Source organism: Brachyistius frenatus, unplaced genomic scaffold, assembly GCF_029030835.1.
Source record: "Brachyistius frenatus isolate BFR_SWC_R1_liver_20210118 unplaced genomic scaffold, ASM2903083v1 Contig_12, whole genome shotgun sequence".
In the NCBI taxonomy this organism is placed as follows: domain Eukaryota; kingdom Metazoa; phylum Chordata; class Actinopteri; family Embiotocidae; genus Brachyistius; species Brachyistius frenatus.
The window spans coordinates 1,381,539-1,397,349 of NW_027210611.1; the positions used below are offsets into that span (position 1 = coordinate 1,381,539).

At 43.5% G+C, this 15,811-nt stretch overlaps 1 protein-coding gene across 2 annotated transcripts in view; it reads left to right on the forward strand.

Annotated features, from left to right (window-relative positions):
• The first annotated feature begins 1,999 nt into the window (after nucleotides 1-1,999).
• phlpp1 (PH domain and leucine rich repeat protein phosphatase 1) overlaps nucleotides 2,000-15,811 on the forward strand; it is a 43,440-nt gene continuing 29,628 nt past the window's right edge. For both annotated transcript variants that reach the window (XM_069692067.1, XM_069692068.1), the window contains exon 1: nucleotides 2,000-3,903. In XM_069692067.1, the coding sequence (XP_069548168.1) occupies nucleotides 2,292-3,903 (1,612 nt within the window). In that variant the 5' untranslated portion in view covers nucleotides 2,000-2,291. The remainder of the gene's footprint in view (nucleotides 3,904-15,811) is intronic.

Genomic DNA, 15,811 nt, shown 5'->3' on the forward strand with positions numbered 1-15,811 from the left:
TTAATACACTTCATGTTATTCAAGCTTTACACACTTGAGTACCTCTTCAACCAATTCAACACAAGTCTTTGAGTCGAAACTTTCCTTTCTTAAATGTAACGTGTGTGTAATAAGTATTATGTTAAGTTTCCATAGATCTACTCGTACAGTATTTACACTTTGAGTTGCAGCCATTGGCTCAGTGCCAAAAGTGATAATGAAATATTTAAACAGTTTTGAAACCCAGCTTGCTTAGTGAACTCCCCTATTTTAGATTTAGTACCTTTACTCTCTGTCTTAATCATATTTATGTTACACGTACTTCCCATGGAATTACTCCTGTGATATACTGTAATCCATATTTGAATTTAGATAATGACAACTCAAGCTTGAGCCATTAAGGAATTCTTTATGAATACTTGCTTGGCACACATACTTAAAAATAGTTGTCCTATTTTTAAACAAAGGAATAGGTTACTCGCCCCTGATTGTAAATAATTAAAGTTACATGACTCTAAAAATGTAAAGGTAACACTAAATTACACAGAGCATGGTTAAATGTCACCAGTGGAGCAGGATGCTGCAACAACTCTGATAAAAAAAATATATATATTAAAAAAAAGTTCATGTTTGACATTTTGTCATCTTGAAGGATTGGTTCAATTTTTCAAATTTATCTTAAAACAACTGTCTGGTGCCTGAATGATAGAAACACCTTTTGCTCACTTATACTGGATTTTAATGACCAGTATGAACATGAGGAAAGATTACATGAAGCAAAAAGTGGTTCAACCTACGTGTGAATATAGTAGGCAACTTTTCATAAACTTTGATATCGGTCTCTTTATTTATTTTTTTAAAGTGAGTATTATTAAGCTATAATGTATAAAAGGAATCTGAAATCTCCTCATCTTTAAAGGAGCATGTTAAATTAATATACAAAAGCTGAGCACACTGGTTGATGTCTCCCCATCAATCAAAAACTTAAAAATAGTTTTTTCTACTGCTCATATAATAATGCTGTAAACAAACCCTCAACAGTATCAGATGTTTGCAGTTTTAAACAGTTTGAGGGACATCTTTTCTCTTTATCTTTGAATAAAGACTTAAATTCCTCAAACTGGTAAAGCAAAAGTTTGCACTACATTAGCAGTAAAAAAAAAAAGTATGGACATGTTTTTTTTTCGTTTGATTGAAACTATTTCTACGCGTCGTATAACAATCGTATAGCCTATGCCCTTTTATTCCTTTAGCAAATTTAGAAGAACAAAAAAACAAAAAAAGTGACGTAAATAAATGTTAAACCACCGGCATTCCTCAAAGCAAGAAAAGTTGTGCGGTTTGCTCCACCAGAGGGCGAAAAATACAATAGAATAAGAGCATGTTCACCGAGCCGGTCTGTAACGGCCTTGTGAAATGGCGTCCCGATGAGATGGTGCCGAAGTTATTTGCCTCGTCACCACTAGTCCAAAATAATTGGACCGACAGCGAAGTTATATTTTTTTTGCCTTGCAGCAGAATTTGAGGCATTTCATTACAGGGGAACAACAGTGAATGCAACCCACTCTGCACGGACATAGGCAGGTGCAAGTTTTCTCTCGTATTCAACAGTTGACACGGATAGTCCGGCTCACTTTTTGACTGCGTGTGTCTTAATTTAGCAACGTGATGGTTGTCTTTCCGCACGGGGTGGAGATATAACTCCAGCAGACAAGAGGACGAGCTTCAGCAGCTCAACGCCAAACATTTTATAGGAGCTATGTTTACGCCTCTCATCTGTTCGCCGCCTCACTCGACTGGCACGGAAGAAAAGCATCCTGGGAAATGTATTCGTCACACGGTGTCTTCCCTAATAGCGGCGACCGCCGGACGCTTCCTGCGCAATCCACTACCCACAATCCACCTCGTTGTTGTTAGCGACCCCATCTTGTGCCCTCCTCATGAATATATATCAGTCAGTATTTGCGTAGGAGGTCGGCCGACGTTCATTTCATATTATAGTACTGTATTTTGGTCCAAATGGGACGCACAGTCACGTCTCCGCCCTGATCAGTCCCTGCGCGCCCAGCCTCTTCCCAGCGAATTTAATCAGTAAAATGTGTTTTTTTTTTTTTGGAGTGGCGGAGGAGACTCCGACAGGGAGAGGAAGGCAAGAAGTGAATGACTACTAGTGGAATAACTCTGCAACACCGCCCAGTTGGCGGACATTTACCACGGTGGGCACGAATTCCGGCTTTTAAATGTAGAGGTTGTAGGTGGAACCAAGTGCGCACCGTTATTTATTTAGAGTGGGGGACTTTTCATTGGCACAGATGGAAAGTGTGCAGGCTGTCGCTGAGGATGGAGGCGCGACCAAGTTAATGAAGAAGCCCAGCGGACTGTCTGTCGCCCGGGGGACTCCAGCGGATGATGGCGGTGGACATTTGGCACCCTCCCGCGTAGATGCAAAGAACGGGAATAGCCTTTCTCATTCCGCCTCTACAGCGGGATCTAGTGCGTCAAACCGAGCTGTGGCGTCTAATGGCCGGGGCTCATCCAGCAACTCCAGCTCTCTCCTGTTGAGACGGAGGCGCTTGAAGAGGAACCTCTCCGCCGCAGCTGCAGCCACCGCCACCTCAGCTGTCACTGCCGCCTGCGGTGCGAAGATGAACTCGGCCCTGTCCTCTGCGTCTTTACATACTCGGAGTCTGGATAGGAAGACTCTCCTGAAGCACCGACAGAACATGCAGCTGCAGCCCGCGGATCGCGAGTGGGTGAGGGCAGACCTCCACCGGGGCTGCATACATGTTCACGATAGACTGACGCCCTCATATCCCAGGCCGGTTCTTTGCACTATAGACACTACAGCCGGCGAGGTGGCGCTCCGACTGAGTAAACTCTGCAGCAAGTCGAGCTCCGTTATGCGCATTTTTTGTAAAGATAGCTCTAAGACTGACCAAAATGGCAACTGCAATGTGAAGTATGAATATAATGATAATCCCTGCAAGGTGAAAGAAGACTCAAGTATAAAATGCAACCTCCTGACTCCTCTGGAATCCATAGATTTGAGGACCCATCCGAGTGACAGGCTGAGACTGCTGCTCATGGAGAATGCAGATGACAGGCAAAAGCAACAGGACGTTGACGGAAAACTTTTCCCCCCAGAATCGGAGTCTCAAGACAACATAACGTGTTCGCTGTCAGACTTGAATTCTAACTCTAACATGGATACCCCCAATGAGGATGATTCAGAGCACAGGAACGGCGTGGACAGCTATGGATTAAATTCTGGCTCGGATGTGGAAAGCAGTGCATTTGATGACCTCAGCTCTGGGGCCCGGCTCAGTGAACACAGGGACTCCCTCAGTGATGACATGATCCTGGGAACAGAGGCGTCCATCCTCAGTCCCTCCTTTGACAGTGCCACAGAGGGCCATGACATGTATGGCAGCTCCTCTGACGAACTGGAGCTCGACTGTCTTGCATCGAACACGGGCATGGACCCCATCTCCCAACACCACACCAATGGCATCACTGGCAACTACAAGAAGTGCAACATGGGACATTTAAACGACATGACAAACAATATGGGGGCCGATAGCAGACTCAACCCACACAGCCTGGGCAGCCTGCCACCTAGCAGTAGTGCCGGCTCATTGTCAAGAGCCTGTTCTACAGGTAATACACCTGACATCCAAGATCCAGACTGTGGCCAAGGTGCTGTAAAATCAGGGCTGACAGCACACCACAATGGAGAGTCTTGTGATTCCGGCCCCACGCTGTATGTTCAGCTGCATGGTGAAGCTGTCAGGAGGCTTAGCCCAGATGAGAGGCCTCTGCAGATCCAGCATGACTTTCTCTTTAAGCTTGGATTTAAGGACCCGTGGAGAGTTCAAGAGGAAGGGCTTAACACAGAAATTGGCTCCTTGTTACGTTTTTATGCAGGTAAATGATGCTTTCAGATTTAATGACATTCTCTCGTGATCTGTGTTTCTGCTCCTTCTGAGACTTGCCGAGGCCTTTTTTTTTTTTTTTTTTTTTTTTTTTGCACCCTACGTAGTTTGGAGTGCAGCTTCTTATTGTTGTAGTGCTTGTAACAGGTGGTTAACCTGTATCAGAATGAGACCGGTGCATTTGTGCAGACTTATGAAACTTTGTTAAGGAATTCAACAAATTATTTTCCTAATTTTACAGGGAGGCAGAGCTTGTGTCTTCATTTGACTGCAGCACGAGACCTTTGCTGATGACTGTGACGACCATTTAGAGGGTTATTATTAAAGGTCTGTCAGCTGAAGCCTGTTTCCTAGTGATGGTTTACCATGTTCTAGTTTATCTGGGTGTTAGCATGAATGGGTCAGCGTCAGGTCATGGTCCAAAGGCTGTTGGTTTTCCAGGTCTACCTTGCCTTGGCGACTTCCTCTAAATTTTCAGGGTTGGTTTTTTTCTTTTTTTTGCTTCTTCCGGACGCAACCGTCTTTGTTGGCCCGTAGAAGCACACTTTGCTCCCATGGACACGCATGACATTGCCACAAAGCCATCACCACAACTTATGGTGCTCAGACATGGGGGCCCTTTCCGGCTTTTGCCCTATTATCATCCTAATGAAAAGACTGAATGCCTTTGTGGTTGGATGGAGAATAGGGGTGGGAGCAGTATGGCTGGGAGGACCATAAACCCTCTCTGTGGACTCGGTGAATTCTGGTCATTGAGATGCTGCACAGTGCCTGTCCTACTGGCATCCAGCACGGATACTGTCACACTAACTAACTGCCTGCCAAGCTGGGTTAACGTGCTCCTCCAAAGCGCAGGAAGCCCTTTTCTTCACTGTGCCACTGCCTCCACCACTGCTGCTATTGCTGCTGCTGCTGTGGGAAGTGAAATTGTGAGTCCAGTGAGGACAGATCAGAAACTGTTAAGTTTGATGTGCGGAAAGGAGACACTTGCACACTGTAGTTTCCTGTGCTGAGAGACAATGATCACATGTGTTCTCATTAACAACCACATGTGCATCATGACCGACAATGTTCTTAAAAGTCTGGCTGGCTTGACATCTTGCTAGAATGATTTGATTTAGATGGCATCATATGGCAGGCCGTTTGAGCGTGCACGCTGGGGCTCGTGTTGATGCATGTGCATTTAGAGAAGCAAATGAATCCTACACGGGCCTGTGCAGTCAGCTGAAATGAACCAGCAGCAGGAACAGCCGCGAAAGGCGGGAAAGAGAAGCCCCGATGCCCCTTGGATGGCGAACACGCCACATCCCATGTGAGTCAGCTTAACTGTGGTCACCTGAGCGCCCCTCCACCCCTACATCCTCGACAGCCAATTGCACCACTCAACAGCCAAGCTGCAGTCTGCACAAGCAGACTAATTCTCATTCAGCCACATGTAGAAGGACACTGAAAAGCACTTTTCAAACACACACGCATGCGCTCACGGTTAAGAGAAAGCAGTGCTAATGCCCTTGTGACATGTCTGGCCTGCTCTTACGCTGTTTCCTTATGCGGAGGAAGCACGTGAGGAATGTACGCTGGCTCCTCTAGAATGTCCGGCATGTCTGCTTTGAAGGAAGTGGAGTGAATGGGGGGGGGGGGTGTATGCGCCAATAATGTGCTGACACATGTTGAGCTGCCTTTTGAGTGGTCGTTCTGTCCAGATCGTGGTTCTGTCCAGATCGTGGCGATAGGACCAGCCTCAGCTGACTTGCTGGCTGAATCCGTAGGCACAGCTGCAACAACTGTAGATCTCGGTCACACTAAAGGCCTTTTTGTTTGCATGCCTGTGCATGCAGAGTGACCTTTGATACAGTAAGTCCAGTATTTAAACCAGGTTTTATTGCACAGTCGCTCTATGCATGCAACTTTAATGGTAACCTAGATATGTGAGCAGCCGTTATGCTGTACTGTATCTTTAATACGATGACAGAGGAGGTGCTCGGCACTCAGTATGATTAGGCAAGCAAGAGAATGATGGGAAAAGGCTGTTAAGTCGAGGAGTTGCCATGGTGTATCTTCCAGATCCTTCAGACAATGCAGGGACCAGTTTGACTTTGAAGGGGTCAGGTAATACCCGGAGTGCACAGACTCTGCAGTGGCCGGATGAGAGAACTCACTTTGCCCTACTAGACACACAAACATACACTCATGCACATGTACAGAAGGCTGCCTAGATCAAAGGGCCGCTGTCCTCTTTGGCAGGCTGATGAGTGATCCTTTCAGAGCCGCCCACACAGGAGTCTCTTGTAATGCCGAGCCAGCTTTATTAGAGTTTGAGTACAAGGGAAAAGAGTAAAAAGCATACACAGATTCATACAATCAATACATGCCCTGAATGCCACAGTTCTAAATAAAAGTCCACTTCCTCGAGAGACTTAAGTTTGAAGAGGTTTTTCTAACTGTAAACTGAGTCACAGTTATGGTTTAATTGCCCTTCCAGGTAAAAGTATACAGCACAGATAGGTGTCACAGGGTTTCTGCTCTGACGACAGGCCAACAAGTAATAAAGCTACCGCCTGCTCGGATGGCAATGTTCCCTTACCCAGAGGTAGAAGTGTGGTGTCGACATGCAAAAAAAGGAAATGGCATACTGAACCCTAACACGCACTGGCACAGGGTTTCCCAATAGAGGCAGAGGACTTGGAGTTCTTAACCAAACCAAAGCGGCACACTAAATTATTTAGATTCATTAGCCTACTCAGCTTTGCAAACTCATCTATGCACTTCAGCATACCCACTACTTTTTGTGAGCTCTCGACTTCCCCTGTTAAAGTTGAAATGTTTGAAAAGCAGTTTCTTGTAAATCTAAAGTGGTGTTAAGATTTGGTGTGCTTTATGAGCGAAATTAATGACCACTGGCATATGCTGGCCTAGAAACTATCGAGGTATTAATTCCTTTCAGCTCCATGCCGGTTTATAGATTTAGCCACTGTGAAACAAAGTTAAAGTTGATAGCGGTTTCAGCATGTTGCACCCAATTTTCAGGTAATTCCCATGTTGTTGTCCATGGCTGCCAGCAAGGTGAACTCGGCAGGAAGGATTGTTCAAGCAGAACTAATAAAAGCAGAGATAATGTCGATAATCACTCTAGTTTTACAAAACATCAGTGCAATATCTGCCTGCTTTTTTTTTTTTTTCATAAAATAACATTTTGTAGTGCAGTTTTTTTTTTTATTACTTTTTTCTAATATGAAGTTTTCAAATGCAGTGATTTCCAAAAGAAATTGTAATGTCATGCTTATTGCCTTGCTGATATTGAGGTGTTTATTTACAAAATTCACACAATAACTTACCACTTTATTGCTTTGGGATCTAGATACAACGCCAAGGCTAACATTTCACAGATCATGGATATTTTTGTCATCACCTCGGTTAACTTTATCGCATCTTTTAGATGACAAATTATTATCTTCTTAGGATGTTAAATTGAGCTTCACAAGAAAAAATGTTTTTGTGTTGTTTTTAAAAGGGGAATCACTGCACTTGTTATTATCTTTTCCACATCTACCTTGTCCTGTTTTCAGAGCAGGAATATAAGTAAAAGTACAATATACCAATAATGCGATTGAAAAATTAAACCAACAATATGCAGTATTTATACAGTATATCTTTGATAGATGTCTGGCTTTCGATTCTTACTTAAAGATGAGGTTTTAATCAATAAAAATCGCAGCAGAGCCGTGAGTAATGGACGGCAGGTTGACTCCTACTTATAAAAGTCTCTATTCCATGTAGACACAAGACGTTAACATTTTAAGTAGACGGTGATAGTTCAAATACTCTACAAGGTTTGTGAAATCTCTACCTGGGACTATATATCTCCACTCTATACCTCAGGCCCTCTCTGAGGAGGCAGCGGCCAGTGACGTGATGACTTAAAGGACTCTGTAGGGTTTAAAGGCTTAATGAAGCTCCCAGCTTTCTCCAGCAGGCTCTGTGGCAGCTATTAAGCAGAGAACCACTCACTCAGTCTTGTATGTGCCACGTCGCTCCCTTCGTACAGTCAGCACGCCAGATTGCTCCCACACTCACACTTGCATCTAAACATTTTCAAAGGCAGAAGGAGAACAGTCTGCGCATTTTTTTTTTTGTCATAGTTTTGTTTTGTTTGTTTTTTTTATGAACGGTGTCTGAATATCCTGATAATAGTCTGACGATCTCCTCCGGTGGATTAGTTTGAATGAATTTGGTTTATTCAAATCATGTTGCACTGGTCACCAAGTGATTTATGAGTTGCAATATTTAAGTGTCTCTTTCAATGAATTGCATAAATCTTGGCAAAATCACACCATCTCCATGTATGCAAAAGCTCCTGGGAGATCTTTGCGGAAGTGAGGCACGAGGCTGCCTTATCTTTTCTCACATCCATGTTCTCGCCTGACAGCTCATGGTCTTTCTAAATGGCCCATTGCTGAGTCATTATGCAATAGTGTAACCAGATTTCACACGTTCCAGAGCTCAAATCCAATACTCATGTGTTGGTGTGTGAGTTTTTTTTTCTTTTCTTCTTTTCACTACTGTATGTCTGCGCCCAAGATAAATGCGAGCGATCAAAGAATAAATGTATGTATTTCATGTCTCTTCACATGCGAGCCACACGTGCAGAATTGGTCTTAAATCAAATGTGGCCTCAAAGCTTCGGCGTTGAGCTGGATTCGCGTATCTCTGAGGAGTCACACATGTGTGTGTCTACTGAGGCAGACATGGAGAGGATGGCGGTGTCAGCTTGTAGCAGTTAAAGCCAGGGGAGCTGTTTTCTGTCTAATATAGATTGCCTTCTTGGCTGACATCCTACCACCCTCCCCTTCTTTCCTCTCACACCGAATCTTCTTCCCTCTCTCAATTTCTCTCATGATCGATCCTCCCCCCTCTCCTCTCGCTATCTTTTCTCGCATCTCCTCCTCCCTTACATCATCTGACAGTTTCCATTTATCTTCCCATATCTCTATCTTTCCCTAAGTTATTGCTTTTTAAACCAAGTATTACCGGTCACCCTCATAACTGTCTTAAATTTTTTTTGATAAAAGGTAAAAACGAACAGCTCACGTCATTGGGCCTCATTCACCAACCGTTCTTAAGAAGACATTTCTTCTTAAACGCCACTTGCGCAGATTTTACGAAGATTCTGGCATTCACCGATGTTTTCTTATTTGGGATTTTTTTCTTAGGTAAGAACTAAATCTACGAACACTCAAGAGCACACTTATGCACATTTGAGCGCTGACATGTTTGTGCCAAATAATAGTTTTTTGCGTTTTCTTCAATTCTACACTTGTATAATATCTACAACGATATTTTGTATATTTTTTATTTTAATAATTATTTTCATTACGTTATAAAGCATCATAGTTTTGAATAATCACTACATTAACAACTTTGCCTTATCAGTTTGACAGCAATGAATTGCTTGTAAGTAAATTAAAATGAATTGAACTTTTAAAGTGAAACATGTCACTAAAAAAAACAAAGATGTTTCATTGTATTTTTAATTTCAATTTTTTTTTTTTTTTATTAATTTCTTGAAGTGTTTCTGGGATTGAAACAGTGTTGAGACTGTCGGTATTTGGGCTGTTCCCTCCTGGATGTCCAGGACCATCTGAGATCAGACGTGGGGCAAGTGAACACTGGTCTGAGATCAGACGTGGGGCAGGTCTGGAGGTGCTGCTGCAGGAGGGTAGAGTCGGCGCGCTGCTGGTTATTTTTACATTAATTGGTTTTGCGTCATTCTCCTGTTACAGCGTTCACTGAACGAGCATCCGGGGTTTAAGAACACATCGTGAATCTGGCGTAGACTTTTTCTTAAGACATTTCTTAAGAACAAATTTAAGAAAAATCTTGAACAAGGCCCATTGTTTCCACAGGCCTTGTGCTTTTAAAAGCACCCTTTCTCGCTGCTTTCTGTTTGTGTGGATGAGCTCACTTTGGTACATAGCTGTGTTTAGTTCGTGCCCTGTGTGGACATCAGTAAAAAAGAAAGGGGATATGCAATTGAAATTCTCATTGCTTTGTGGTAAGCAGCTAAATCTAGGCTGAGCAATGTCATGCTGGTATGTCACTGCTGTCTGCCAGCCGGCACATCTTAGATAGGGAATTGGGGAGGGGTGGGGGGGTTGGAAGGGCAGGGGCTTTTCCTGCCCTATGGGAGAAGCTGTGCCACTCAGCTGTCTGTCAGGCTGCCTTTGCACAAATGCTCCCCAGAAACCTTGGAGGGTTTGAACAGAGGGGGTTCACCAGCAAAGACAGTCAAAAGGTTCCCGCTTTAGCAGGGTAGGCTGACTGTCCCCGAGCTGAGCACCTGCCCCTGCCCTGACCACATGCATGAGGGGGGATTAGAGGCAAGCCAGTGGGGGCTCACTGTCCACGGCTTTGATCAGCAGCAGCACGGCCTAATGCCAGACAACATCTGCAACTCTCAGCATTAAAGAGGCCCAAAAAAAATTCTGATTAGGGAACACACGGCCTGCTCGCCTGCTAGTGTGTAGAACAGAACTGTGTCAATTCCTGGGTGGAAGGTTTTTAAATACCACCACTCCAGTGGTGCTTACACTGATTTGTTTTATAAAGCCCCAGTCCCCACAGAGGGCATTTTGCTTTGTGTTTAAAATCCCAGTTTCTTAGCATTTCATTTTTCTATAACATTCACTGAGTAATTGCAAAAGGATAGGATCAGTTCAGTTTTGTGGCAGATCCGTATTGAATATTGTGTTTTGAACAGAGATATCCTGCCATGCAGAAACAAAAGGCTAAAAAGATGGTGCGTTTTGAAAACAGTACTGTGAAAGGAATTCAGAGTGTCACCAGTCTGTCCCCGAACCTTTGTTTGTGTCATCTGGACACAGATAGATAAGGTGTGTTTGGGTGGAGCTTAGCTCGTTTCTATGGACTCTGCTCTAACAGAAAGGGAGTTGTTGATATGAATTGACCTAGTTTAAAGTTCATCTCTCTAAAAATGCTGAAGCGCAGGACGAATACTTCCTCATTGGTGTGCGAGTGTTTAAAGAGAAAGAGCTTTGTAAGTGACTTGAGGTTACAGCCTCAACCCAGTGACATAAAGGAGCACATTTACATAGTGGTATTCTGCTCAACACTGGCTAATGCACAGGTGCTATACTTTTTGTTTTCCGACCCTCAGCTTAAGCGTTTTTATTGAGTGTTACTGCTCGAATAGCATTGTTTTTAGCCAAAACAGGGATTCTCCAAACAAGCCCTAAAAATCCACTGTATGTCACATGCCAATTACAAAATAGCAGAAAGACAAAGTTAGTGACTACCTGGTGAAAATAGTCGATTCTTTAGCAGCTAAAAAAAACACCAGATGATTCCCTCAGGTTCTGGTGGACACCAAAAAGTTAAATAAATATTGTGCTTGCATTCATTAGGTGGCCGAAAACACAACTCCAAATGAATGGTATTTATAATTGTAATGATATGACAGTGTTGTGTTGACAGTGTGTTAATGAGCCTCCTAAACATCAGCATTTGTAGGTTTGAAATATCAAAATTGTCAGAAAAATGTCCCCTTTTAGAAATGTATTTCATTACAAATTGATCATTGTCACATATGTTTATATTATTTCCCAAAACTGAACAGATTTATCAAAAGCTAAACTCGTGTATCAAAAACAGGCTGTTATAAGCTTCATGAAGTAAGGCTTGCTGTGGCAGTATTATATTGGATTGCATTAAATGATACAGGTGTGCCCAATTTACTGCCAAGTTATTCTACATAAGGGCAGTGTCTCTGAGATCTGTCAGCTCAGACAGACTGAGGAGGCGACGCACCACGTGCAGCCGGTCTCAATCATTAACGGGGCAGTTTGCTTTTCTCTTGCTGTTAGCTGTGCAGTTTGATAATTATCCAGGTCCTGGAAAAAGAAAAAAGTAGAGCTGTCACCTGCTGCACCAGAATGTCACTAATGTCCTTCCCTGGATTTTATTCTGTTGCACATGCTTCGATTTGGCTGGCTCGTCTTATTCGGACACTACTTCCTGGTTGGTTTGTGGTGGCCCCGATTAAAAACTAGAGTTTAGGTTTTTTTTTCTTTTATGATCTCTCACTCGGCCACCACTCACTTTTCTACAATGCTTACCAGTTACCAGTCCCTGAGGTAAAATACTTTCACTCTTTAGTTTTCTCACTATCCCTCTCTCACTCTCTCTTACTGCCCTCCCATCCTAGCACCCCCCACCACCACCACCACCACCACCACCACCACCCTCACTCCCTCCCTCTAGCCCCCGCCTCCCTCTCCCTCAGTGCCACTGTGTTCACATGGCCCTGGCATGTGACATGAAGCTGAGCCAAAACACCCCGGATGCCCGCTTCAGCCCTCCACTGTTCCAGACCTTGTTAAATTTTAAACAAAACAAAAGGAAAAGGGAAGGAGGGAGGAGGGAGAGTGAGAAGAAAGAGAAAAAGTGAGCATGTAGGGCCGGGGAATGTGCAACATCACAATCTCATTCATTCACTCGTTGTGTCCCTGTGCATCATCAGGAGAAAGCAGCCCTTTAATTCTTACTCTCCATCCCCTCTTCTGGTGTGAAAGCCTTCCTCTTGCCTCTCTCTCTCTCTCTCTCTCTCTCTCTCTCTCTCTCTCTCTCTCTCTCTCTCCCCCCCCCTCCCTCCTTTCTCTCTGCTCTGAACTGGACTGATTGTAGCCTTAACCACAGATCTGGGGTCTGATTACTTTGTGGCCTGTCCGTCTGTGGGATTAAAGAACAACTGACTCTGTAGCTGCTGTCTTCATGGACAACTTCCTTCTCAATTACCCCGAGGCATCTGCAGCCCAACAGATGCATTGTTAATGCGGAGAATAGGAGAATAGCTGGATTAGAAATAACAGCAGTCACTCTTTTATTAATGCTTGTGCTTGACCCTCGTAAGAGTATACTTATCACTTTCTATTTTCACTATCAAAGGAATGCCACAACATTGCAGCCTTTAATATAATGTATCCCAGAGCAACTCGGATGCCTACAACATAATGGGTCATTGCCAGATTTAGCTATAGCTACAAGAGTCAATTACATCTTTTGATAATGAATGGCGTCAAAGATTACGTACAAACAATAACAGGATGTGATTATCTGTGTATCTGTGATTGACCCAGAGGGAAAAAACAGAATGATTTGACTGTATTTCATCGTGGATTAGAAGCTAATCAATCAGGGATAAACATTCTGTCATTGTCACAAGACACTGCTCATATAAAGACAGCTTCCTGGCATCATGCATAATGCGTTATGATGGAAGGGACATGGGATTCATTGGCAAACTGCAACCAACAGAATGCATTGTTTTAGAGTTGTTGTTTTGTGTTATGTATATGAATACATTGCTCAATTGGGCTGACTGATTGAACTCACTTCATATTTTTCTCAATGGTCAAAATATGTCAGATTGGTGTAGTTCTGATGTAGAAATACTTCACTTTCATGTGAGCAAAACAAGTTGAGACAAGCGCCTCAAGCAGGCTACAGTTTTCATAATATTCATCCCACCAATCACACACGCTCTCCCTACGATTTTACAGTACAGTACACTGCTCTGGTATTCACCCAGTCTCTTGCTCACTCCGGTGCTATTCTAGTCCTGCTTCTATGAAAATGTTGCTGCCGCCTACTTAAATCCGCTTTTCTCTACTCGTAAATCTGTCTACTCTTTGATTGGAGGCACATGCTACGGACATAAAATCACATTTGTTCACTGAGATCATCACTGTAACACGATAGCAACACGATACTGTACAGTAGGCTATGCTAAAAAAGACATGAATGCAGGTAACATCACTATGGCCTACATTGTTGGAAATGAAAATGGAATAAAAGCAGAATAGTATTTTGTTTTGCACACACTTGAGTGTATTTCCAGGAGTAAGAATTAAGTGCAGTAATGTTTGTCTTTGTGACAGGGCGACACCTAATGTCATATTGTTTCCACCTTTGATATGTAGACATGTGATGCTGCTGCTTCTGCTCACTTATTACGCCCTCAGTCTTTGAGTTATCTCGACATCATGTTTGACTGACTGGCTGACATCTACACACACACACACACACACACACACACACACACACACACACACACACACACACACACACACTTGACTTTCATCATGATAAAGTATGAAGAGACGATGTTTTGGTGGCGGTGTTAGTTAAATAAGTTTGCTCTTGTGCAGGCAGGGACTGAGAGGTACTTTTTTGTCTGTAATTTTTCAGTCAGATGCTAAAGTAATTAGGATTTATACTTAATTATCTCCATAATTTTAGCTTTGTAACATAATGTGGATCTCTCCTCTGAATTGCTGATGGAATTCCTCTGGGTTTTCAGTTTTGCAAATTAAGAGCATGGTCTTTAGAGCTGCATAATGCACACTTTTCAGCGTCCATAAATTAGGAAGCAAGTTATTTATGCTATTCTAAAACTCCCAAAATGTGTGCGTGCTCTGACTCAAACAATCCACCTGATTATCTGTAGCAGTTTTGCTCTGTTGACCTTTACATTTTCTTCTTCTAATGGGCGTCCATGTCGGCCTTCCTGCTGGGATAGTGCGGTTGTTGTCGTGTCTCTATTAAAACCTCCATGTTTGAGTGTCAAAAATAAGATTGAGCTGTTTAATTGGCGAAGTACTAATATCAAGCAAGATTAGTATTACTGGAAGGCCTTGATGTAATACAGCGGGTAATTCAGATCATAATTTTTCCCTTCGAGTTGAGTAAACGTTATCGGGCTGCTTATGTCACATATTATGTTCAGCTGTGGATGTGTAGATATGACAGAGGTGAATTTTTTTGGTCTCCAGTAGCCTGTATTTCCATCCTCTGCTTGTTCTCTCCCATTTGAAGGGACTGATATTGGGGTGACTGCTGTATACTTTCAGTATTGAGTCCAGTTTACTGAGAGGCGACACTTTAGGAAGCACTTTGGTGAAAGGCAATATTGGCCATGACTATGATCTTGTGAGAAAGGCAATGAGCGTGATGTGAGGAGAAAGAGTGAGCACCTGAGAATGGCGAGCTCTGAATGTAAAACGTCCCCACTTCATTTCCATCAGCGGCGGGCATGATTAATGCAGTGGTACAAATGAACAGGGAAACCCAGGGTGACAAACAGGGGGAAGTCCCTGCAACCTAATTAATCATTGACATAAACACACACACACACATACACACACACACACACACACACACACACACACACACACAAATGCGCGCGTGCGTGCGCACTCCACCACGATCGGCGCGGACCTTTTGCGCGACATCGAACCTTCACTGGCTTACCAATTAGCGTACTCATCCTGCCTCTTTAGCCTCGGTATCAGAGGGAGGTGTTGTCAGCCTGCACCTTATCACTGCTTTCCCTTCATCCCTGGTTCTCGCATTTCACCCTCTGCTGATGCACTTCCCAGGGGGGTTGAATGCCAGGTGGGTAAGATTAAACCTCTGTGTCTGGAAGGGTGCTATTGTACCGTGCTTAAGATGACAATACCTCACTCCCCTCTCTTTCTCGCTCTCTTTAAGCCTCCCCCCCCCCCCCCGTACAGTATAAGGCGCGGTACTTTATCAAGGCTGGATAGTGTGCCGCAGAGACAGGCTGCTGCTGTACACAGGCCATTAGCAACTGCTGAGTGACAGAATGCGGAGGCTGAGGTGACACGGCAATGGTGCTGATGAGCAACCAGTGTCCTGAACGACAAGACAATATGTGTCTTAGGAATCTCTTAAGTGAATTGGGTAAATGTCAAAAATGTGCCCTACGGGATAATCATCAATTATTTTTCTTGTATGTCACCTTGCATTTTTATTGTTGATATTTTCACAGTTTCTGACAAGTATTCTTTAAAAAAAAATTGTGA